This window comes from Dromiciops gliroides, chromosome 1 (genome assembly GCF_019393635.1).
Source record: "Dromiciops gliroides isolate mDroGli1 chromosome 1, mDroGli1.pri, whole genome shotgun sequence".
NCBI classification, from domain to species: Eukaryota; Metazoa; Chordata; class Mammalia; order Microbiotheria; family Microbiotheriidae; genus Dromiciops; species Dromiciops gliroides.
In genome coordinates this window covers 747,342,510-747,366,024 of record NC_057861.1, presented here as the reverse complement: position 1 = coordinate 747,366,024, position 23,515 = coordinate 747,342,510, and the positions used below count along the sequence as shown (strand labels likewise).

Genomic DNA, 23,515 nt, shown 5'->3' with positions numbered 1-23,515 from the left:
GACATCTGACTCAGGATTATGGCCAATTATTTAAGATCTATTAGTTGCAGCTGCTGAATCACAGAGATAATGATATTAAATGAAGCTGACATTCAGAATTCCTGCCAACATATCTCAGGGAGTATAGGAAGCTCTTTATCTTGAAGCCCTGTCGGATATTGTTATTGACTATGACATTTAGAGAGCTCCAATAAGAGAGTTTAAGAATTTATGCCTCAAAAGCCCATATCTCATTCTGTTGAAACACTGAAAACAACACAGTCCAATATTTCCCCAGCATTCTGTGGGGGTGCAGGGGGAACTCTGGTGCCCCTACTTGGGAGGGTGTGGAAAAATGGGGGGTGTGGCTGGAATAAGGGCTTCGCGAGCTATCCTATGGTGGAAGAGGCTGGTTGAGAGTCAGTGAGCCCTGTCCCCCCCAGACATCTTCAAGGAAAGGCTGGATGATACTCGTGGGCATGATGGAGATTGAATTCTGCTTCTCACATGGGTTGAACTGGATGCCTGTTCCAACTTGGAAATCCGACAGATCCATGATTTTTATAAGTAGTTTTCTATCAAATATTTTCTGAATTAACCTTGTATGAGTTTTTTTCCGTCAGATGAGGATCCATTGGACTGTTGACCAAAACTCATTTTGCCCGTGCTTTTTTTTAAAGTCCGAGTTTTCTTATTTCTCATTCCCCAAATCCATCAGGGTGTGCAGGAGCATGCTGATTGTAAATTTCTAATGTGAGCAGTTACACTTCAGAAATGAGCAAATGCCATAAAGCCTGGCTTGATTTATTGATTTGTTGGTTGCCTAGACTTAAGAAAGTGATGAAGAAAATATTAAGAATGAAGATTAAACTAAAAAGAGTATTATACAGGTGGGCAGCTGGTGGCGCAGTGGAAAAGCACAGGCCCTGGATTCAGGAGGACCTGAGTTCAATATGACTTCAGACACTTAACACTTCCTGGCTGGTGACCCTGGGCAAGTCACTTAATGCTCATTGCCCTTCAAAAAATAAAAAAAAAATTAAAACTTTCTTTAAAAGTGTATTATAGGGGCAGCTAGATGGCGCAGTGGATAGAGCACTGACCCTGGAGTCAGGAAGACCTGAGTTTCAAATCTGACCTCAGACACTTAACACTTACTGGGCTGTGTGACCCTGGGCATGTCACTTAACCCCACTTGCCTCTCAAAAAAAAAAAAAAAACAAACAAAAAAGTGTACTATACATACATATTTCTTGCCCCTTCCAGATTGCCAGTTGTTAAATTTTGACTTGCCACACCCTGCTTCCTCCCACCCTCTATGTAGGTTCCCTGAACCCTCTTTCCTCCTGTCTCATTCCTAGCTCGAATTCCTGCTCAGTCCTTCATTGCTACCCACTTTCTCAGGCTGCTGGTGTGGTGGTGGCTTTGGATATAGGAGCCTGCCCTAAGACCTTCCTTAGGGAAGAGTATTGATGAATCAGAAGACCTTGGAAAGGAAGTAGGTTAGTTTTCTAGAGAGAAACCAAAGTGAATTTGGTTATTTATTTGGAGAAGTAAAATTCTATGAAGTCAAGACAGGTCAATATGGGCATTTTTCTTAAGTACTTACTATGTACCAATTCATAAGCATTCATGAAGTGCCTACTATATAGCAGGGCACACTGTGCTAATCACTGGGGTTAAAAGAAAGAAAAACAACCTCAGTATCTGCCCTTAAGGAGCTCAGAGTGTGATATAGGGGACACCAGGCAGGCAATTACGTACATCCAAGCTATGTTCTTGTCATTTTTGAGTTGTGCCTGACTCTTCATGACCCCATTGGGGTTGTTTTTTTCTGTCAGAGGTACTAGAGCAGTTTGCTTTTCCTTCTCCAGCTCATTTTATAGATGAAAAAATTGAGGCAAATGGGGTTAAGTGACTTGCCCAGGGTCATACAGCTAGTAAATATCTGAGGCCAGATTTGAACTCAGGAAGAGGAGTCTTCGTGGATCTACCCACTGCACCATCTGGCTGCCCAAGATATAGGCAGGGTCAATTGGAGATATTCAATGGAGGGAGGGGACTACAATTGTAAGTGGAACTTTGACTGAGACTGGGAGAAGGCCATGGAAGTCAGAAGGAGGAGATGAGGATGGAGCAGGCTCTAGTCATGGGGGGTGGGGGGCAGACTAGTCCACGGACCTGCCACTGGATTTAAGCTAAGATTGTGAAAGATAGCATGCTTTGCTGATGGTTGCTTTATTGGTTGGTGAACTTCTAGTCCGAGAGATTAGAGGTTCTGTTATAGCCTTCTCATGCCAGTAGCAAGGCCCAGTCAGAGTGAGGGAACTCTGGATGTAGCCTGTAAATGTTTGACATTTGTTGTTGCCTGTACACAGTGAGACAATTTTCACCGGCTGTGCCAAGATGAATTCCTTTGTCATCTTCCCAAACAGTGAAAAGTGTCAGAAGTTGAAAGTAGAAAGAAGAAAGCCATTTTCCTTTGATCTTAATTTTCAAAGATGCAGAAGTGATAGACTTTGAGCTTCTGTCCCACTAAAAAGCAATCACCATCTGTTCCCCTGCTTCATCCTCAGATCCTTCCATGCCTTCTTATTTAGGGATGTGATTTCCATGCTCAAGGGAGGAGAAAAACCCCTACACAACTGTGTGTCCCTAGTGATCATTAAAGAATGCTTTACCTGTAGAGCATCCCAACTAGCTTAAAAGTACAGTCATTTCTAGCTCAAAGCCTTGTTTTCATGCCTAATGTAAAATTTAAAGAGATGGGGGAAGGACTGAGTGGGGATGGGAGGAAGAAAGGGAGCAGGAAAGGAAAGCAAGCTTCTTGGTTCTTGGCACCAGAAGAGAAGTGAGAGTTTCTGAATAATTTTAAGGGAGGGGGAGGGTAGAGAAATTCAAATGTGATGCACTTGACCCCGGGTCTGGATTTTTTTTTTTTTTGGCCATTATTTGTATCCCTAGTGCTTAGCACAGTGCCTGATACATAGGAGGTATAGGTGCATGATAAACATTCATTGACGAACATATGATTTAATAAAGATGGATACCTAACCTAATCTGAGGGTCTCAAGAGAGCAAGGACCTTGATTCTCTGATCTAATCATAAGTTCATTGGGTAGAATCTGGTCTGCGCTTAGAGAAAACTTGTCTTCATTTGTACAGATTTCCAAGACTCTTGATCATCCATTTCTTTTTGGGCGGGGCAATGAGGGTTAAGTGACTTGCCCAGGGTCACACAACTAGGAAGTGTCAAATGTCTGAGGCCAGATTTGAACTCAGGTTCTCCTGAATCCAGGGCTGGCGCTTTATCCACTGCGCCACCTAGCTGCCCAGATCATCCATTTTTAATTAAATATTTTTTTCATTTCCATTTATTTCCCTAAATTTGACAGATTTTGCTCATTCATTGTGTTTGTTTCATTTTATGGCTCTTTGGTGACAGGTTTTTATCATTAGTTTCGTGAAAACATCGTTGAAATGACCACAGAATTATTTCACAAATAACCTACTATCCAAAGACAAATGATTCCACTCCTAAATTATCTAAAAAGTACATCAATCGGCTTGGTTGGATACTCTGGGGCCATATTGTGAAGGTCTTTTAATACCAAATAGAGGAGTCTGTATTTTGTCCTAGGGATAGTGAAAGGTCACTCGAATTTCTTCAGCAGGGTGGTGACATAGTCTGACCTGTGCTTTGCATATAAGAGTTTGAAAACTGTCTAGGTGGTGGATTGGAGAGGGGAGTGACTTGGGAGAGGGAGAATGGCTAGGAGATTGTTGCAATAGTTCAGGCGAGAGATGATCAGGGCTGAACTATGTTGGTGGTGATGTGAGTGGAGAAGGGAATGGATGTAAGACATGTTGGGTAGACAAAACCAACAAAGCTTGGCTTTGAAGTATGGAGCATGTGCATGTGGTGAGAGTGAAGAGTCAAGGAGGACTTCTTGGGCACATACCTGGGTTGACAGAAGATTGATAATTCCTTTGAAATCAATCTGGAAGCTAGGAGTGGTGTAGGGAAATGATATGAGCTCAATTTTTGGACATACTACGTTTGGAGTTGCCTATGGAGCATTCTGGTAAAGACGTCCAGAAGGCAATTGGAGAAGCTGCGATGGAACTCAGGAGAGAGAAAAGCATTGGACATGTAGATTTGTGAGTCATCTGCATTGAGGTGATTGTTGAATCTTTGATGAGATCCCCAAGACATTGAGGAGGGAGGGAGAGAGGGAGAGGGAAAGGAGAGAGAGAGAGAGAGAGAGAGAGAGAGAGAGCGAGAGAGAGAGAGAGAGAGAGAGGGAGGGAGAGAGAGCAAGAGCGCGAGACAGAGGGGGAGAGAGAGAGCGAGAGAGAGAGGGGGGAGAGAGAGAGCGAGCAAGAGAGAGAGAGAGAGCGAGAGCGAGAGAGAGGAGAGAGAGGGAGAGAGAGAGAGAGAGAGGGAGGGAGAGAGAGAGAGGGAGGGAGAGAGAGCAAGAGCGCGAGACAGAGGGAGAGAGAGAGAGGCGAGGAGAGAGAGGGGGGAGAGAGAGAGAGAGAGAGAGAGAGAGAGAGAGAGAGAGAGAGAGAGAGAGAGAGGAGGAGAGAGAGAGGGAGAGAGAGAGGGGAGAGGGAGAGGGAGAGGGAGAGAGAGGGAGAGAGAGAGAGCGCGAGAGAGCACTGAGGGCACAGTTAGGCAGGTCCACACATGTGAGTGGGATGTGGACCAAAGTCCCACAAGACAGACTGAGGTACAAACTCTTTCTGAATATAAAATGAGATAAGCAGGGGCAGCTAGGTGGCTCAGTGGATAGAGCACCAGCCCTGGATTCAGGAGGACCTGAGTTCAAATCTGACCTCAGACACTTAACACTTACTAGCTGTGTGACCCTGGGCAAGTCACTTAACCCCAATTGCCTCACTAAAAAAAAAAATGAGATAAGCAGACTTTGCTAATGGTATTAGATTTTGAATGGATGATCTTTTCAGGATCCACCAAAGACATACTCAGAAAACTTATCAGGGTGTGGAAGCTCTAACTATCAAATGGGAGAGATTGAGTTGGGGGCCCATCTGTTGTCATGCAGGCAGGCCGCCTTGGCTCAGGGAGGCTTATCACCAAGAGCTGGGCAGCAGGTGAGACACATAGCCCCCCAGATCATGTTTCTGAAGGCAGAGAACTTTTTACTATACATCTTTGAAATACTGAAATGGGTGTGGTCTTGCATTGATCTCCAAGAACCTCTGCTGTTTTTTTAGTCAGTGGGGGTCCTGGCATCACACACCAATGAGGAAGGAACCTTTTATCCCCCAAACCAGTCCCTTTTCATCCTCTGAACCAGTGAACAGGCAGAGTCCAGACTCATTTAAAGCTGGTATACTTGGTAACAGCCTCAGTGACCTCAGACATAGCACATTTGGCCAATTCCTGGGCAACAGTAAAGGTTTGGCTGCCTGGGCCTCCCAAGGAATTGGAGTGGTCCAGCCTGAGCACTGGGCCAGCGGGGCTACCCAGCAGCCCTTGGATGCTAAGGCCAGAGCTGGAGGCAAGCTCAGAGGCGTCTAGTCCTGCTTCCTCATGATACAGATGAGGAAATTGAAGACCGAGATATTTAGTGACTTAATTGCCCCAGGTTGAGTGGGCAGTCAGCATCAATGGTGGGATTTGAACCCAGGTCCTTGGATCTCAGACTCACTGTGCCAATTCCTTCCTTTCTTGACTCTCTTATGCTCTCTGGAGCAGCTGTTCCAGCTCTCCATAGGCTCCTTACAACGCAGCCTATCCCTTCTTAGGAGATCAAGGCTGTTCATTGGGACCTCCATGTTCTTCCCTTTCCCACATCTCAAACTCTTCTACCTCTTACACGAATGAATGAGTAGCATTTAGTAAATGTGACTTATGTGCTGATCATTGTTCTACAAGGGAGAAAGTTATTTCTACCTTCAAATCTTTGTTTTCTAACGGGAACCCAGCTCCCCCCATAGGGAGGAGTGTGTGTGTGTGTGTGTGTGTGTGTGTGTGTGTGTGTGTGTGTTGGACTCAGAAGTCACAGGGAGGAGAGCATGCCCTTTCTGGAAGCTGTGATGGTATTGACTTGATTTTGGCTTTCTGAGTGAGAAGCAGACAGCTGGGGGTCAGAGGGGTTTGGGTGGGGAAGCACTGAGCAGCTCAGGGGGGCAGGGGTGACAAGATGCTGGCCGGCGTGCAGGGGGTGTAAAGCCTGCTTTCCACATCTGGTCAGGTCCACTCTGGGCTGGCTGCATGTGAGTTGGCATTCACCCACCATTCAGGCAAGCTCAGCCCCAGGCTGGGAGCTCAGACTGAAGGAATTAGGTCTTCCAGGGTGTGGTCTCTGGAGGTCCCTTAGCAACCCACCCCCACCCCTTCACCCCATATTCAGAAGGTGTGTGTCCCTTGTCAAGGCCTGACCCTTGGGTTTTTTGTCCTAGCCTCACGAACATCGTTAGGTCCTTGGGCATCATCTTCAAATATATCATGAGACCATAGATTTAGATCTAGAAGGGACCTTGAATCTCATCCCCTAATATACAGATGAAGGAACTCAGGACCAGGGAGGTTAAATGATTTGAGTCACACAGTTCAGAAGTGTCTGAGCAGGATTTGCACCCCAGCTCTTCCTGACCCCAAATTCAGTGCTCCCTGCACTATATGCACAAACATACTAAGGTTTCTCCTGTCCATAAAAAAGCCCTGCCCCCCCAAGCTTTCCCTTATTAAAGGCTAAAATTCTAGCTAGTCTGTCTAAAATATCTAATGAGTGGTCACCAGTAAATTATAAGCCTTTAGCAAGAGTTAGACTTTTAAGCATTTATTAAGGAGAATAAGAATTTGGTTAAAGAGAGAGAGAGAAGGCCTAGATTCATCTATCTATTAAAGGGAGAGCACATTCCTAGCTCCCTTCTCCACCAGAAGTCCTCAGGAAAAAGCCAGAGTCAGAGCGCCAGGCTCCCCCTTCTTCCTCCCACAAGCAAACGTCACTTCCTGACGCCAAAGAAAAGACGCATGGTCTTGCCCTCAAAGACCTTCACCTCATGGGCGGAGCTCTTCTACAGTAAGTCTCCAGCAGGTGGCGTCATTCCAATCGTTACACCCTTAAGCATGCACCTTTTTTACAGGCGCATCCCCCTTCTTGCCTCCCTTTTCTTTTTTCTGCCAAGCTAATTGAGTGACTCATCTGCATCTTCTCCCTGCCTCCATCTCCTCAGCACCTCCACACCTGTGCAGTCTGGCTCTGACCCTACCTGTGCAGTCTGGCTCTGACCCCTCTTTCTCCTCCCAGGACAGCAGCGATCTCTTTAGCACTCAATCTGAGGCTTCTAGCGCTAAGCCTAGAGTGCTGAGGGGTGTCACACACCAGTCACTTGTCCCGCTGCTTGGGAAGGATTTCAAAAAAGGAGTTGGTCCCACCCTCATCTCGTTGTCCTGCCTCTCACAGGTCTCAGCCTCAGAGTGGTCCTCATCATCAGCTCTATAAACAGGGCACATGACAGACCAAGAAATATGACCCCCCCCACCCCCCATGCCAACAGCCCAGCATAGGAAGCAGCCTTCCCTGCCCCCATGCCCTTCAAAGCCAAGAAACCTGATCTTTTTTGAGGATTACGGATGAATTAAGCTGGGATTCCTCGGATGTCAAGTGGGAAAGAAGATTCGCTGGGACAAGTTCAGACTGGAATGGGAAACACAGGTGTTCGGGTGACTTGGGGACCTGACCTTGTCCTAGGAAACTTACTCTTTGAAGTTTTGGGTAGAGCAGAGGCTGCTGGTCCTTGGGCTGCACTTACGCGGTTTGCTGTCTTCACGTTATGAGGAGTTCTTTCAAATGGCATTATGTGTGGTGGCCAATGCCAAATGGGCTGGCCAAGCCTACCCATCACCCTTGGCGCCCTTTCAGAATGGCATGCCACTTCAATTAATTTAGCTGGGTTCTTTTTTTGGCCAGTGAATCGAATAGAGAATAGTGTCAGCCAAACATCCTCTGGGTGTTTTGAAAATGAGTAATACAGAAACTTAGGGGGAAAAAGAGCTTTGCAGGAGAAAATTGTCAATTCGGAGAGAACCTGAGGTTGTGGGGTGGCGAGGGAATAAATCATTCTGGATGTCTGACCAGAGGGAGGAGGTTGGGGGCAGGTCTTTGCCTTTTCTTGACAGAGAACATAATAGTTCCTTTGAACTTCTGGTTAATGAGAAATGGATCAACAGCCTCTCCTTAGATCAGCTTTCATTTTCCTGGAGGACTCCATTCCTGGAGGCCAGGAAAGCTGTGGAGATTCTGCCAGTCAGCGGTTGTGTCTTAGAGGAAAACCACTTCTGATGTGGTGATCACTTGTATGATTGTCATGGGAGCAAAAAAGACAAGTCCCGACTGATTCTCTCCTTCTCCCTTGCCCATGTGGCCCTCACTGAACTATTTAAATCAATGGCTTCCCTATTGATTGGTGGATTATCTTCACTAATAGAAGCTGCTTTTGGCATTCATCCTCCCCTGATAGAAAAGGTCAGATATCAATTTAAGAACAGAAACAGTATCAGTAGCATTAGCTTCTTGTGTCATTTTAGTCATGTCTGACTCTTTGTGACCCCATTTAGGGTTTTCTTGGCAAAGATACTACAGTGGTTTGCCATTTCTTTCTCCAGCTCATTTTACAGATGAGGAAACTGAGGCAAACAGGGTTAAGTGACTTGACCAGGACCACACAGCTAGGACATATCTGAAGCTAGATTTGAACTCAGGAAGATGAATCCTCTCAACTCCAGACCTACCACTCTATCCACTTTGGTGCCACCTAGCTGCCCTTCTTATTTTTAGTAGGATGTAAGCCCCTTGAAGCAACTCTTCCGTTCAATGGATGTTCGTTGATTTCAATCAGATTACATTTTCCTCAGATATCAAAGTACTAACCAATATGGTATAGTGGGAAAATGGCTGCATTTGGAGTCAAAGGACCTGAGTTCAAACCTCGTAGCTGCCATTTACTATGTAGGTGGATATGATCAAGTTGTTTAATACTTTGTGTCTCAGTTTCCTCATCTGTGGAAGGAGGGGGTTGGACTAAGTAATCTCTGAAGTCTCTTTCAACTCTAAATCTGTGATCCTGTGATCTGCCATTAACAAAATAATTACTGCAGATGTTGTTACCTCTGTTTTACAAGTGGAGAAATGACCTCAAGGAGGAAAAAATATTTCTAGAAAATTCTATAGTGAATGTGCTTAAGTCAAGAGTAGACCTTTCATTTTATCACTATAGCCAATTAAGTTTTTTTTTTTTAATCATCACCACCACCATCAGCCCCAATTTACAAATGAGAAAACTAAGTCTCCAAGAGAGAAAATTATTTGTCCAAGGTCACATAGCTGGTAAGTGGCACTTGTCCCGTCATGTGCTTTATCCTCAGAAATAATTTGGGCTTAATTTTAGTTGGTGCGTGTAATGTGGATGGCACGATGGCTTTTCCAGGCCAGTTGTTCTGGGTGCCCTGGGCTCATCTTCATTAGGTGAAAGAATTTAGAATTAATGACAGGTGCTTACTGGCCAGCTGGACTGTGGATATTGGGATGGGATAAGGGGCAGGGTCCCTTTTTTTGAGCAGGGCATCTAGAACATGTGAAAGGAGGTTTAAGGAAAGAATTCCTCAGCATGAACTTTGTAGTGGAATGGAGAATGAGAATGTCAAAGGCCTTGGGTGGGGCATGGTATGCCACTTAGTGTAGTGCTTGGCACTTAGTAGGCACTTCATAAGTGCCTGTTGATTGATTGATGATGCCAGCCGCCTTAGGGTGTGTGCCTGGCTAGGGCTTGGTGAGAAGCTCGAGCTAGGAGTCCGTAGCATTTCAATCTCCTTCTGTAATCAACTCCTCCCAGGGTCAGCATGGAGTGATAGTAATAATCACCACAATAATAATCATATCTAAAGTGTTTATAGCACTTTACTTTTTTCCTTTCTTTTCTTCCTTCCTTCCTTCCTTCCTTCCTTCCTTCCTTCCTTCCTTCCTTCCTTCCTTCCTTCCTTCCTTCCTTCCTTCCTTCCTTCCTTCCTTCCTTTCTTTCTTTCTTTCTTTCTTTCTTTCTTTCTTTCTTTCTTTCCTTCCTTCCTTCCTTCCTTCCTTCCTCTCTTCCTTCCTTCCTTCCTTCCTTCCTTCCTTCCTTCCTTCCTTCCTTCCTTCCTTCCTTCCTTCCTTCCTTTCTTTCTTTCTTTCCTTCCTTCCTTCCTTCCTTCCTTCCTTCCTTCCTTCCTTCCTTCCTTCCTTCCTTCCTTCCTTCCTTCCTTCCTTCCTTCCTTCCTTCCTTCCTTCCTTCCTTCCTTCCTTCCTTCCTTCCTTCCTTCCTTCCTTACTTCCTTCCTTCCTTCCTTCCTTCCTTCTTTCTTTCTTTCTTTCTTTCTTTCTTTCTTTCTTTCTGTGAGGCAATTGGGATTAAGTGACTTGCCCAGGGTCTGTATGACCCTGTGTGATGGATTTGAACTCAGGTCCTCCTGAATCCAGGGCTGGTGCTCTATCCACTGCGCCACCTAGCTGCCCCTATAGCACTTTAAAGTTTGCAAAGTGTTACCTATCACAGCAGTGCCATGAGACAATTCTTATTATTGTCCCCATTTTGTAAATCAGGAAATAGAGCAGCGAGGCTATGACTTGCTCAGGTCACAAAATTCGTGTCTGAAGCAGGATCTGAACTCGGGACTCCATGACTTCAAGGCCAGCCCCTCTGTTCACTGGTGGAAAAAGCACTGAGAAGTGATTCAGAAGGCCTGGGTTCAAGTATTCTGCCATTTAAGTGGCTGGGTGACCCCTTGAGGTTCCTTCTGATACTCTGTGGTCATGCAGTCCATACCACTGTCCTAGAAAGAGCTGGAGTCACGAGGCTGGGTGGGGTTCAGTTCTGCCGCCCCCACTTTTTAGCTGCCTGACTTTAATTCACCTCTCTGACCTTTAGTTTTCTTATCGACAATTGGGGATAGTGACTGACTGGGTTGTGGAGGAAAATGCTGGATCCTCCTATTGCATTTCTCACTATGATTCCCCAGAACCGGGCGCCAGGCTGCCCATCTTCTCTCTGTTCTTGTTGTTCAGCCGTTTCAGTCCTGTCTGAGTCTTTGTGACCCCATTTGGGGTTTGGGGTTTTCCATTCCTTCTCCAACTCATGTTGCCGATGAGGAAACTGAGGCAAACAGGGTGAAGTGACTTTCCCAGGGTCACTCGCCCAGTGTCTGAGGTGAACTCAGGAGGAAGAATCCTCCTGACTCCAGGCTCTGCACTCACTCTATCCACTTTGGCATCAATTCCAGTTCCTTTCCCCTCAGTTTCTCCTCTGCCGAGATGGCAAACGATTCTGAAATCGAGAAACTTGGCTCCTCCCCAGGCTGCGAGCATTCAGGGGAACATGCAAACCCATGTTCTTTGCCCAGGACTGCTATAATTTCCTCCCTCCCCGATCAGGAAGGGGAATGTTGGCCAGTACACATTGTGACTTTGGAAATGTGGCACAGGATGAGGAATTTCCACAGGGGCCGTGTCAATGCCGGCTCTGTTTGTCTCACCTCGAGACTGCCAGGAGCCCAGGGAGTTTGCTAGGCCCACTCGTTTGGCATTCTAGAAATCAGACTTAGACCATCCCACGTGGAAAATAATGACCAAAGGGCGATTTAATATAGTATAAATAGCATTAGAAGAAATGGCAGACTTGTCCCTGTTCAGGAGAGATGGATTTCCCAGAAAAGTCCCCGGCTCCTCAAACTTAAATCCAACTCAAATTAAATTGTTTTTCTTGAGATTCAAAATATTTTTGTGAATAATTCTTTCCAGCCTCAAGTCCTTGTTTTCATGGATTTGGTACATCTCAGCCCCCCTTGGTGCATTGGGAAAGCTCTTAGGCTCCAGGCCGTCAGCTGGTTTGGGATGATGTAGGAACTTCCTGGTCCTGGAGCCATTTTCCTTTGTGAAAGGAGACAGGGGATGGTGTGTGTGGTGGAGGGGTGGGGGGGGTGGAGTGAGGGCCCAGAAGCGACCTGTGGTGAGAGCTCATAGTCAAATAGTGCTTTCAGGTTGGCAAAGCATTTTGTACACACTGGAAACTCACAAAACACTGTGAGCTCTTATGAAGCCCATTTTACACATGGGAAAACTGGGGCAAAGAGTAGCTAAGTTGCTTCCGTCATTAGTAACTGTCAGCGGGGGGAGTTGAGCCAGTGGACCTGCTTTTGAGGCCATCCTGCCAATGATTGTCTTTGTGATGGTGGGTCTCTAGCTTGCAGTCAGTCCTCTCATGGAGGAAGGAAGGAGCTGGGCTAGACTGAGGGTTCAGAAGTCCGACTTCATGGGCTTGCTCTAACAAGTACTTTGTTTTTACATGATTGGGCTCCTTGGTCATCCTGGGTATTCAAAAACGTGATTTGAAGAAGGGTCTATGGACTTCTTCAGATGCCCAAGGGGCCCAGGGCACAGACAGAATGGAACGTTTTCATGTAGTTGAGTGCAAAGAGCTGAATTTGGAGTTATATCACCTGGGATGCTGCTGTCCCCTCCCCTCTCCTCCCCCCACCCAGTGACCTTGGATTGGTTATTTGCAATGTCTGTGCCTCAGTTTCCTCATGTGTAAATTGATTCTGAGGTCCCTTCTTGCTTTAGATCTAAGATCCCCTGAACATGGTGCAGTATATGTAATATAAGGCCATATGGGGTTACTAATATAATATGGAGAGAGAGAGAGAGAGAGAGAGAGAGAGAGAGAGAGAGAGAGAGAGAGAGAGAGAGAGAGAGAAACAGAGACAGAGAGAGAGAGAGAGAAAGAGGGAGACAGAGAGAGACAGAAACAGAGAGAGGGAGAGAGACAGAGATAGAGAGAAAAATAGACAGAGAGAGGGGGAGAGACAGAGAGAGACAGAGACAGAGAGACAGAGAGATGGAGAGAGGGAGAAAGAGACTTTGATAGAATGATTAAATTCCTCCCTGTCTCCCTCCTTCCTTCCTATCAAATAATTAACATGTGTGGTGTTTTGCAAACCTCAAAGCACTATCTAAATGTTAGCTACAATAACTAATATTTAAAAAAACAATAACACTAAATGGCATTTCTATGGCTCACAAGGTTTGCAAAGCACTGTCCGTGTTAATTCATTTGATGTTTACAACAACTCTGGTGACTGTTATTTTTACCCCCATTTTACAAATAATGAAACTGAGGCAGCAAGGGGTTAAGTGACTTGGCCAGGGTCACACAGCTATGAAGTGTCTGTGGCAGCATTCAAACCCAGGCCTTCCTGACTCCAGCTCCTACATTTTCTCCATTGTGCTATCTATCCAGCTCTTTGCTCCTTCACCTACTGATTTGTTTATTTGCTGTTTTTTCTTTCACAGACTGTTTTTGAGAGGAATTGTCACTCGGAAGACTGTGCAGCCGATCTGAAGCTTCAGGGCAGACTGCTGCTCTCTGGGTAGGTGGGCGCTGCTTCTGGGCTCCCCATTTCCCTGCATCCATGGGCCCTTTCCCTTGGGGGTACTGGGGGGTACTCAGAGGGGTTGAGCTGGATACTCGGTGAGCCAAACTAAGGTAAGGGGAGCAACGATAGATGGTAAAATTTCCTCTGTGAAATTTTTGGTCACTTTCTAAAACTCCTGCCCACTTTGTCCCATCCTCCTTAGCTGGGCCTGGGCCCCGCCCTTTCTCCTTTCCTCCCTTGCTCACCACCCTCCTTTCCTTCTTTCTCTTTGTCGGAGGCTCCTCCCATCCACTGGGATGGAGAAGCATCTTCTAGGGGCCAGGTGGTGTGGCCAGGGAGGGATCTTTTATTTGTTCAGCATTTCCTTTCTCCGTCTCTGACTCTGCCCAGGCTAAAGGTGAGCCCCACACGTGTCTGCTTTCTGCTCCCTTTTCCTGGCCTTTCTGTAGTTCTCTTCAGGCCCAAAGGGCTGAGCCTGAATTGTTTAAACTGTGGCCCAGGGGGCTTCCTGTTTGACCCCATTCCTCCAGTGAGATTTTTAGCGCTGGGGCCAGGAAGAAGAGGCAAAAGGTCTCTTACCATATCCCAGTGAGTCCCTCGTCAGCACTCTGAAAGGGATCTATTTATAACTGGGGAAGGGGAGACCTTGCTGGACCACGGCGACATAACATAGTGTGGTCACCAGGAAAGGCACCTGGAACCTCGGGCCTGAGGAACCGCCCAAGCACGTGTGGCACAGATTTGTAGCTTCCATCTCTGTCTTGATGGCCCGTACCCCAAGTTACGGGGGCGGGGCAGGCCCAGGACTGGGGTCGGTTCACCAAGTTTAGTCACCACTTAAAATTCATGGAAGGGGTGTTGGGGTTGTCTATTGTTAGCAGGCATGACCTCATCTTATGGGAAACCAAACCCAAAGAAGGCACTTACAAAGGATTTTAGTCTCTTGGCTGGCCGATTCGGGCAGGTCCTTACCCTCCCTGGGCCTTAGCTTCTTCCTCTCTAAAATGAGAGCCTTGAACGAATTCAGATCAGAATTTATCTGGTCCAGCCTCCTCATTTCTGAAACGGATGCCCGGAGAGGAGGCGACTCGTCCACTGATCTTTCTCACTGTCATTTCCATGTTTTCCTTTAATCATTTTGCTCAACTGTTTTGTTTTGTTTTTCCTCCTCTGAGGTCCATTCAATCAAAATGTTCCACCTCATCCAAATTATGGCGCCTGTGGCGTGTCAGCTCCCCCTCCTTTCCAGGTCATTCTTCCTCCTTTCTCAAGGTGTTCAGCCCCTGCCTCACCATCTTCTTCTCTCCAGCTCTTGCCTTTATTCTAGGGGGCTCTCACATTTTCAAGGATGTTCCCCTCAAACCCCTCACCTCCCAATTCCACAGCCCTCTTAAATCTCAGGAGTTCCTCCTCTCTACCTCAGCCACACCAGGGGTGGCCACACATTGTATCTCACCATTCCTCACAATTGTCCTACTTCGCCAATCAGAGACTGGCATTTTCCTATCTGACCATAAGCTTCTAGCATTCCACCACTCCCTGTGCTTACTTCACTTTCATTGAGACTCAGTATTTTCTCAGGTTATCATCTCTGCTTTGATAGCACTTCTCTTTCTCTCTAGTCATGACCCCTCCCATCAACCATTCCACTCCTACATCACCTTTTGCTCTTGATCCGTCTGTCCCTGTGCTCTATATCTACTCTCCCCTTGCTAAACCTCAGCCATGGATCACTTCTACCATCTTCAGGCATCTACTGTTTTCACCTTGTTGCTACTACAAGTGTTGTCAAAAATATTTTGGCATATGCAAGTGGGGCCTTTCTTCTAATTATTGTCCTCCTTTAAGAATATCTCTATGAGCAATATCTTGGTCCAAAGGACTACTTTTGTGTGTAAGTACCCCCCCCAAATGGTTGTACTAATTCACAGCCTCCCAACAATGCATCAATATGCCATCTTCCCACAATCCCTCCAACATTGACCATTCCTGTCTTTTGTCATCCAGTGATCTCTTAGTTGACAAACCTGATAGTCTCTTCTCAATATCATCCTTCTAACACTCTCTGCTAGATTCGGTCCTGTTGACCACTCTCTCTTCATCTCTGGGTTTTAGGACCGGTCACCTGTCTGACCACTGTTCATCACCCACATCATAGCCCTTGATTCTTGGTGTCCCCTAAGGTTCTATCTGGAGTCCTCTATTTCCCCCACATTCAATAACCTCATCCGTTCCTATGGAATGAAATGTCATCGCAATGCAGATGGCTCCCAGATCTCTCCCCTGAGCATCAATCTCACATGATCATCCATCTATTGGATGTTTTCAGTCGGATATCTTGTAGGCTTCTCCCACTCAACAGGTCTATGACCAAACTTGTTATTATTTCATTCCAACCTTCCCCTCTTCCAAATCTCCCTATTTCTGTTGAGGATATTGCCATCTCTCCAGTGTTCTAGCTTTATAAAGTTAGCATTATCCTTGACCCCTTGACCCCTGACTCCTCTCCTTCCCACACGTCCAACCAGTCACCAAATATCGCCATTTCTAACTTCACAAGCTCTCCCACAGTTACCATTTCAGTTCAGACCCTCATCAGCTCTTATCCAATAATTGTAACAGCCTCCTACTTGGTCTCCCTGCCTTAAGTCTCTCCCTGATACATACCACCCTCTCTAAGTACAGATCTGACCATGACACTCCCTACTCACCTCTAGTGCCTCTTGGATTCCTATGCATTCCTTGGTTTAGTTTTTTAAACCCTCTGCAACCTGCCCCCACCGTGTTTTTTCCAGCTTCACTGGATGCTACTCCCTCTCCTATGAATCAGCCAGAATGGCCTCTTCTCTGTTTCTTCCACACAACTCTCTGTGTTTCCCACCTCCATGCCTTTGTATTGGGCATCCCCCATGCTGCCTGGCATGTACTCCCTCTGCCTCTCTTCCTTCAATAAGAGGCTTTAAGCACCATCTTTGCACAAATCCTTTCCTACATCCCCAGCTGTTAGTGCCCTCCTCTCCAAACCACCTTTCCAAGGATGTAGCTCCATGGTATATATTTGTATCTGGTAACTTCTTATGCTGCCCATATTTATGTTTATGCTTTACCTATTTCTATAGGTAGTTGTTGTCTCCCCCATAAGAGGGAGCGGGAATTCTTTCACTGTTTGTATTTGCCGAGCACTTAGTAGGTGCTTGTTGATGGATTGATTGAGTCTGTTGCTTCGTTGGCATCTGTCACATGTTTAAAGAACTCTAGCTGAGGCTGCCGGTTTGGTTCTCTGTGGAGGGTTTATGGAAAGATGGGACTAAGATGATGGAGGATGAGAAGATGTGGATCCGTGGGCACCTGTGCCCTTGTTGGAGGGACTGACCCTGGTGAGATCACAGATCTGTTGAGCCCTCTCCTCCTCCCCCAAACTGACTCAGCTGGGCCTTTTGTATCTGTGGGATGTGTGGCAAAGACCTGAATTTGCCACCAGTAGAATGGAAGGTCCTTGGGGCAGGCCGTATTTTGTTTTTTGTTTTCACATTCCCCACTGAACAGAAATACCTGGCGCATAGTAGGCGCTTGATGAATGCCTGTTGGATTGGATTAAACTAGATTGAATCATGATGTACGCCAAGCAGAGTCTTCTTCCTTTGTTCTCTGTCTGGAATGGTAGCCCATAACTGCCTATCTTAGAAGGGATTGTTGGTTCAAGGCAACAGCAGAACATGGTCATTTTTATAACTCGGCATGAATGTAGGCATGGACCCTTTCCTGTGATGACAGCGTGAGGAAACATGTGTGTTGTTTTCTTAACTCTTCACCAGGGGGTTTAAATGTCTCCATGGAATTTATCTCCATGACCTCAAGCGGCAGGGAGCTGCGGGAAGTGCTCCTGGGCTAGCCTCAGAATCAGATATGACTTTATATCACATCACATGCTAATTATTTCAACCTTGGGCTCACAGTGAGCCTGGCCAATTCTAGGAGATAACGCCTCTCTATTAAGAAGCAGAAAGGGCTCTGCAAGTGATCATGGAGATCTGAGAAACTTGATATGGTCTGGCTACAACATACCATGAGTACCTCCTTCTAAAAACTTACATTCCCGTAGTTTGTGACTTCATGGTTTGGGTATTCTCTCCACTAGTGCAGATTGCAGCTCTTCCATGCCTTGGCTCCTGTGTAATCCTTATAGAGTTGAGGGCTGGATTTTTGACCTCATGGGTATAAGAAGTCCTGAGGTGAGAAAAGTCCATCTGCCAATCTGGATGAACACCAGCTCTGCAATTTATAGACTTAGAGAGTTGCCTAGAGTACTGAGAAATGAAGTGACTTGCCCAAGGTCACACAGCTAGTTTTCATCAGTAGTGGGACTCAAACCCAGCTCTTTTTGGTTTAAGGATTGGCGATATACTATAGCACGCTGATTCTCATGTGTAAATGCTCCTTTTCCATAAGTCCTCCAGGAAAGGTCCACCCAGAGTAATTGACCAACACAGCCTTTCTGTGGTTCTTCAGCACTGCCCCCAGGCTCCCCATCTTTTAGAATCCATTTTTTTTGCAGGCAGTGGGGGTTAAGTGACTTGCCCAGGGTCACACAGCTAGTAAGTGTCAAGTGTCTAAGGACGGATTTGAATTCAGGTCCTCCTGACCCCAGGGCCAGTGCTTTAACCACTGCACCATCTAGCTGCCCCGCCCATTTTATTTTTTAAGAGTTTTTTGATGCTTTAAGAAAATATTTCAAGATATATGTCACTTCCCGTCCCCCTGACCACCTGGGAGCCTTCCCTTATAATAAAGAAGGACAGTTGTGTCAGGCTGGCTGACACATTGACTGTAACATTCCAATTAAGTAATCATTAATGAACATTCATTTCCTAAACACCTACTGTGTGCCATGTCTGAACTCTGGGAATAGAAATCCAAAGAATGATAGTCCTTCCCCTCAAGAAGCCTATGTTCTTTTAGTGTAGACAGCATATCTACCCTGTTTCTATAGAGAAGGTAATTTGGGAGGGAGGGCACTGACAATTGGGGGAAGGGAGGAAAGGCTTCAAATTGAAGATGGTTCTAAAGCTTTGGTCCAAAGCACAATGAGGCAGTCCAGGAAGGAAGATGAGGAGGAGTGCATCCCAGGCATAGGGGACAGCCAGTGCAAAGGTGTGGAGGAGGGAGAAAAAAGTCACATGTGAGGGAGGAGCAGAGAGAAGGCCACTGTGGCTGGACCACAGAGCGAAGGACGGTATGAATGGAGAATGAGGGCTTTGCCTCTTCAATAAAATGACAGAGTCTCATTCCTCCTCTTCCACCACAGGAAAGTGGTTCATCTCTTCATGGGGGCCATGTTTATCGTTCATTCTACAGCAGTTCCTACAAGTTTCCCCATGTTTCTCTCTCTAACTTATAGTCTTAGAGAGCTGAAGGCACTTACAGGTTAAGTGGATCCCCAAGATCATACATCCTGTATCTGTCAGGGACAGGACTTGAACTTGGGTCTTCCTGACTCCAAGGTTGGCTGTCTTCCCACTCTATATTTTCTTTTAAAATAATCTAGAGGGGGCAGCTAGGTGGCACAGTGGATAAAGCACCTGCCCTGGATTCAAGAGGACCTGAGTTCAAATCCTGCCTCAGACACTTGGCACTTACTAGCTGTATGACCATGGGCAAGTCACTTACCCCTCATTGCCCCGCAAAAATAAAATAATAATTACAATAATCTAGAAAACGAATCTGGTTATACCACAGTCACCTATCATTTGAAACCAAAGCTTGAATTCCCAGAAAGATCTACCTGCCTTAGTCATCGTGGTTGGCTCTGGATGACTTTTGGCTATTTCAGAAAACCTGCCCCCCCCCCCCGCCAGAGGATAAAAATCTAGTGTCCCTGAGAATATTTAGAGCAATGTATTATAGGCACATTTGTGTACCAGTTTTTGTCATTGTTTAGTCGTTCAGTCATGTCTGACCCTTTGTGACCCCATAGACCATACATAGCATGCCCGGTCCTTGTCTCCTCCCAAAAATCTGTCCAAGCTCACATTTGTTGCTTCCATGACCCCATCTCTCCATCTCATCCTCTGCTGTCCCCTTCTCCTTTTGCCTTCAATCTTTTCCAAATACAGGGTCTTTCCCATTGAGTCCCATCTTCTTATGTGGTCAAAGTATTTAAGCTTCATCTTCAGTATTTGACCTTCCACTGAACAGCCTGAATTAATCTCTAATTATTGACTGATTTGCTCTCCTTGTTGTGCCAGGGACTCTCCAAAGTCTTCTCCAGTGACACAATTAAAGAGCATCAATTCTGCAGGGCTTTATGGTCCAACTCTCACAACCATACATTGCTATGGGAAAAAACCCATAGCTTTGACTATGTGGACCTTTGTTGGCAAGGTGATGGCTCTGCTTTTTTGTACCCTGTCCAAATGTGCCAGAGTTTTCCTTTCAAGAAGCAAGTGCCTTTTAATTTCATGCCTGCAGTTGCCATCTGCAGTGATCTTTAAGCCCAAGAATATGAAATCTGACACTGCTTCCACTTCTTCTCCCTCTATTTTTTCAGGAAGTGATGGGACCAGTTGCCAAGATCTTAGTGTTTTTAAATGTTAAGCATTAAGCCAGCTTTTACACTTTCTTCTTTCACCCTCATCAAGAGGCTTCTTAATTCCTCTTCCCTTTCTCCCATCAGATTGGCATCATCTGCATATCTAAGATTGTTGATATTTCTCCTGGCAAGCTTAATTCTGGCTTTTGATTCATCCAGCTTGACATTTCACATGATGTACTCTGCCTATAAGTTAAATAAATAATATATCCAGTCTTGTCATACTCCCTTTCCAATCTTAAACCAGTCAGTTATTCCATGTTCGGTTCTAACTGTTGCTTCTTGGCCCGCATATGGGTTCCTCAGGGGATAAGTAAGATGATCTGGTATTTCCATCTCTGAGGACTTGACAGATTTTTGTTGTGATACACACAGTCAAAGGCTTTGGAGTAGTCAGTGAAGCAAAAGTAGATGCTTCCCTGGAACTCCCTCGCTTTCTCCATAATCCAGAGGGTATCTGCAATTTGGTCTCTAGTTCCTCTGCCTCTTTGAAAACCAGCCTGCTCTTCTGGTACTTTTTAGTTCACATATTGCTGAAACCTAGCTTGCAGAATCTCAAGCATGACCTTGCTAGTGTGTGAAATTCTTCCTAAGGCCCACTTGACTTCTTTCTCCAGGATGGCTGGCTCTACATCAGTGACCTCATCATCATGGTTTTCAGTGATGTTAAAATCTTATATTGTTTTTTTTTAAATATTTTTTTTGCCACCTCAATCTCTCCTGTTAAATCTCTGGTCCTTTTTCATGCTCATTTTTTGATGAGACTTTCCCTGATATCTCTAATTTTTTCGGAGAGTTTTTGTCTTTCCATTCTATTGTTTTCTTCTGTTTCTTTGCATTGTTCATTTAAGAAAACCTTCTCATCCCTCCTTGCTATTCTCTGGAAGTCTGCATTCAGTTGGGTATGTATTTCCCTTTCTTCTTTCCCTTTTGCTTAACTTCTTTCCTCAGCTATTTTGCTTTCTTGCTCTTCTTCCTCTCCTTTGGGATGTTTTTTGTTTCTGCCTCCTGTACAGTGTTGTGAATCTCTGTCCATAGTTCTTCAGGCACGCACTCCATCTACCAGATCTCATCTCTTAAATCTATTCATCACTCCCACTTCATATTCATGAGGGATAATGTTTAGGTCACACCTACATGGTCTGATGCTTTCCCCTACTGTCTTCAATTTAAGAGTGAATTTTGCAATAAGAAGCTCATGATCTGAACCACAGTCAGCTCCAGTTTTGTTTTGACTTGACTGCATAGAGCTTCTCCACCTTTGGCTGTGATATAATCAGTCTGATTTCTATATTGACCATTTAGCGATGTCCATGTGTAGAGTCACTTTTTGGGTTGTTGATAAAGAGTGTTTGCGAGGACCAGCGAGTTATCTCAGCAAAACTCTGTTAGTCTCTGCCCTGCTTCACTTTGTACTCCAAGCCAAACTTACCTCTTATTCCAATGATCTTTTGAATTCTTCAGCCTTTCAGGGGCTTACATGATCTTGTGGGCATCTTTTCTCCCACTTCCCTGAACATCTAGTAGTTTTCGCTTTGGGGACACCAGACATTTGGACTTAAATCTAGGGAGTGTCTCACAGAGAATTCAACTCCCAGGGAGAGTTGAAACCTATGAATCAGACTTTAGCAAGGAGACCCCAAAGGGTGAAGAAGAGGCCAGGCTTCTCAGAGCACCACTTGAAAAAGAACACTGACCTTAGACATTAACTGTATGACACTAGGCAAGTCCCTTAACCTTTCTGTGCCTCAGTTTCCTCATGTATATTTATTTTTATTTAGAATTTTATTTTCTCCAATTATATGTAAAAACAAATTTTAACATCATTTAACAGTTGAGGACAGGGAGGCTTGGAGGGTTTAAGTGACAGCTCTGGACTCACCCAGCTTGTAAGTGATGGAGCTAGAACTAAGCCCCAGGAGCCTCCCTCTGTGTTAAGCATCACTTCAGCTCACTATCATTTCAGGAGAGAGAGCCTCCCTTGGATACTGGGGTTTCCATTCCCGTGATCCCCATGACACAGAAGCCGTAGGGAAGAACATGTGCAAAAGCTTTGAGTCGGCCTCTCTCAGAGATGTGCTTGGATCTAGCCAAGAGCAGCCAGAAACAAGGGCTCAGAAACCCCAGAGTGGGATGATGCGGAAGGGGGGCGAGTCCTTTTCACATACGGTGCACACTATTTGGGGGGATTTTTGCTTCCTTAACTCAAGGTTGCTTCTGCAGATTTAGAGTAGGAATCAGTAGCATAACTACGTTTTTTTTTTTTTTTTTTTTTTTTTGCAAAGACAAGGATACAAAACTGTGTCCCTTCAATTATAAAGGGATGTGCCTTCCAGTTTTGTGCACCCAAGGCAAGCAGCTCAGTTACCTCATCCTAGTTATGGCTCTGGGGGGAATGGAAGACAGGTGAAAATCGTCCACTGCTGATGGACAGTTGGGGGTAGGGGAACCCCCAGCAGCTGGGGGCTCATCAGAATGGGTCGCCTTTGTCTTGGGGGAATGGAGAGAAAGGAAAACAGCTGGAAGTAATTGTGTCCCTGGGATCCATCGAGGAAATCGAGCCTGAGAGCAGGAAGTGATCAGCCCTTGAGCTGTTTCACGCCCCCCTGGGCACCTTGACCTCTGGCAAGCTGGTTGTCTTTTAAAAAACAGGGAACGCATTAACTCCACATTAAGTCCTGAGCCAGGGGTTTTAATGGGGCTGCTCTTAGTCCTGAAATGACCATGGTCAAACCGACATTGTTCATGTTCTGGGGGAGCCTGTGAAAAGGGGAAAAAATCCCTCCCTTCCCTTTCTCCACTTCTGTCAGAGGGTTTTAAAAAAATGAAAACGAACTCTTTTTTGGATCATGGACCTCTTTGGTAGCCTGCTGAGGCCTACGGACCCCTTCCCAGAATACTGTTTTTAAATAATTGAAGGAAATGCTACATTTCATTTAGAGGCTAGTGGAAACAAAGATAGGGTTTATTTTTTTTCTCATTCAGGTTCACAGACCCTCCCCCCCACCCCACCGAAGTCTATATACAAATCTTTGGAGGGGTATTCCGTGGACATAGGTTAAGAACCCCTGAGTTAGAGTATGATGCTTCCAATAATGCTTGGAAAAGGGCCTTGGTGGCACCCTATATATTCAAGACAAAAAGGACGGCTCCTTGAGGGAATCTTCTTTGGTGTTTGTGTCCATGAGGGCACAGTCAGCTGGACCCAGAATCAAACAGGAAGAGCTGAAAACCTTCAAGGAATTGTAGGCCTTTGAAGAACCCCAAACCTCCCCATGACACAAAGGCCCATCTTTGTGATAGCAATATTCCTCCAGTGAGCCATGCATGGCATAGCTACAATCTCCAAAGAGAGAAATTAATGGTCACCCTTAGGGTGGTGGAGAGGGTCATAGTGGGCATGGGCAGGCTGTAATACATTACCAACGAGAAGTCACTGCATGACTGGAAAAAAAAAGATGGGACAGTGACATTTTGGAAAGTCTGTTTGCTCCATTGGTATATACATC

The 23,515-nt window shown here is 45.6% G+C and overlaps 1 protein-coding gene across 1 annotated transcript in view; it reads left to right on the top strand.

Moving 5' to 3' along the window:
* ITGA9 (integrin subunit alpha 9) overlaps positions 1–23,515 on the top strand; it is a 351,429-nt gene that overhangs the window by 177,718 nt on the left and 150,196 nt on the right. The window contains exon 17 of the mRNA XM_043975289.1: positions 13,335–13,411. Coding sequence (XP_043831224.1) covers positions 13,335–13,411 — 77 coding nt within the window. The remainder of the gene's footprint in view (positions 1–13,334; positions 13,412–23,515) is intronic.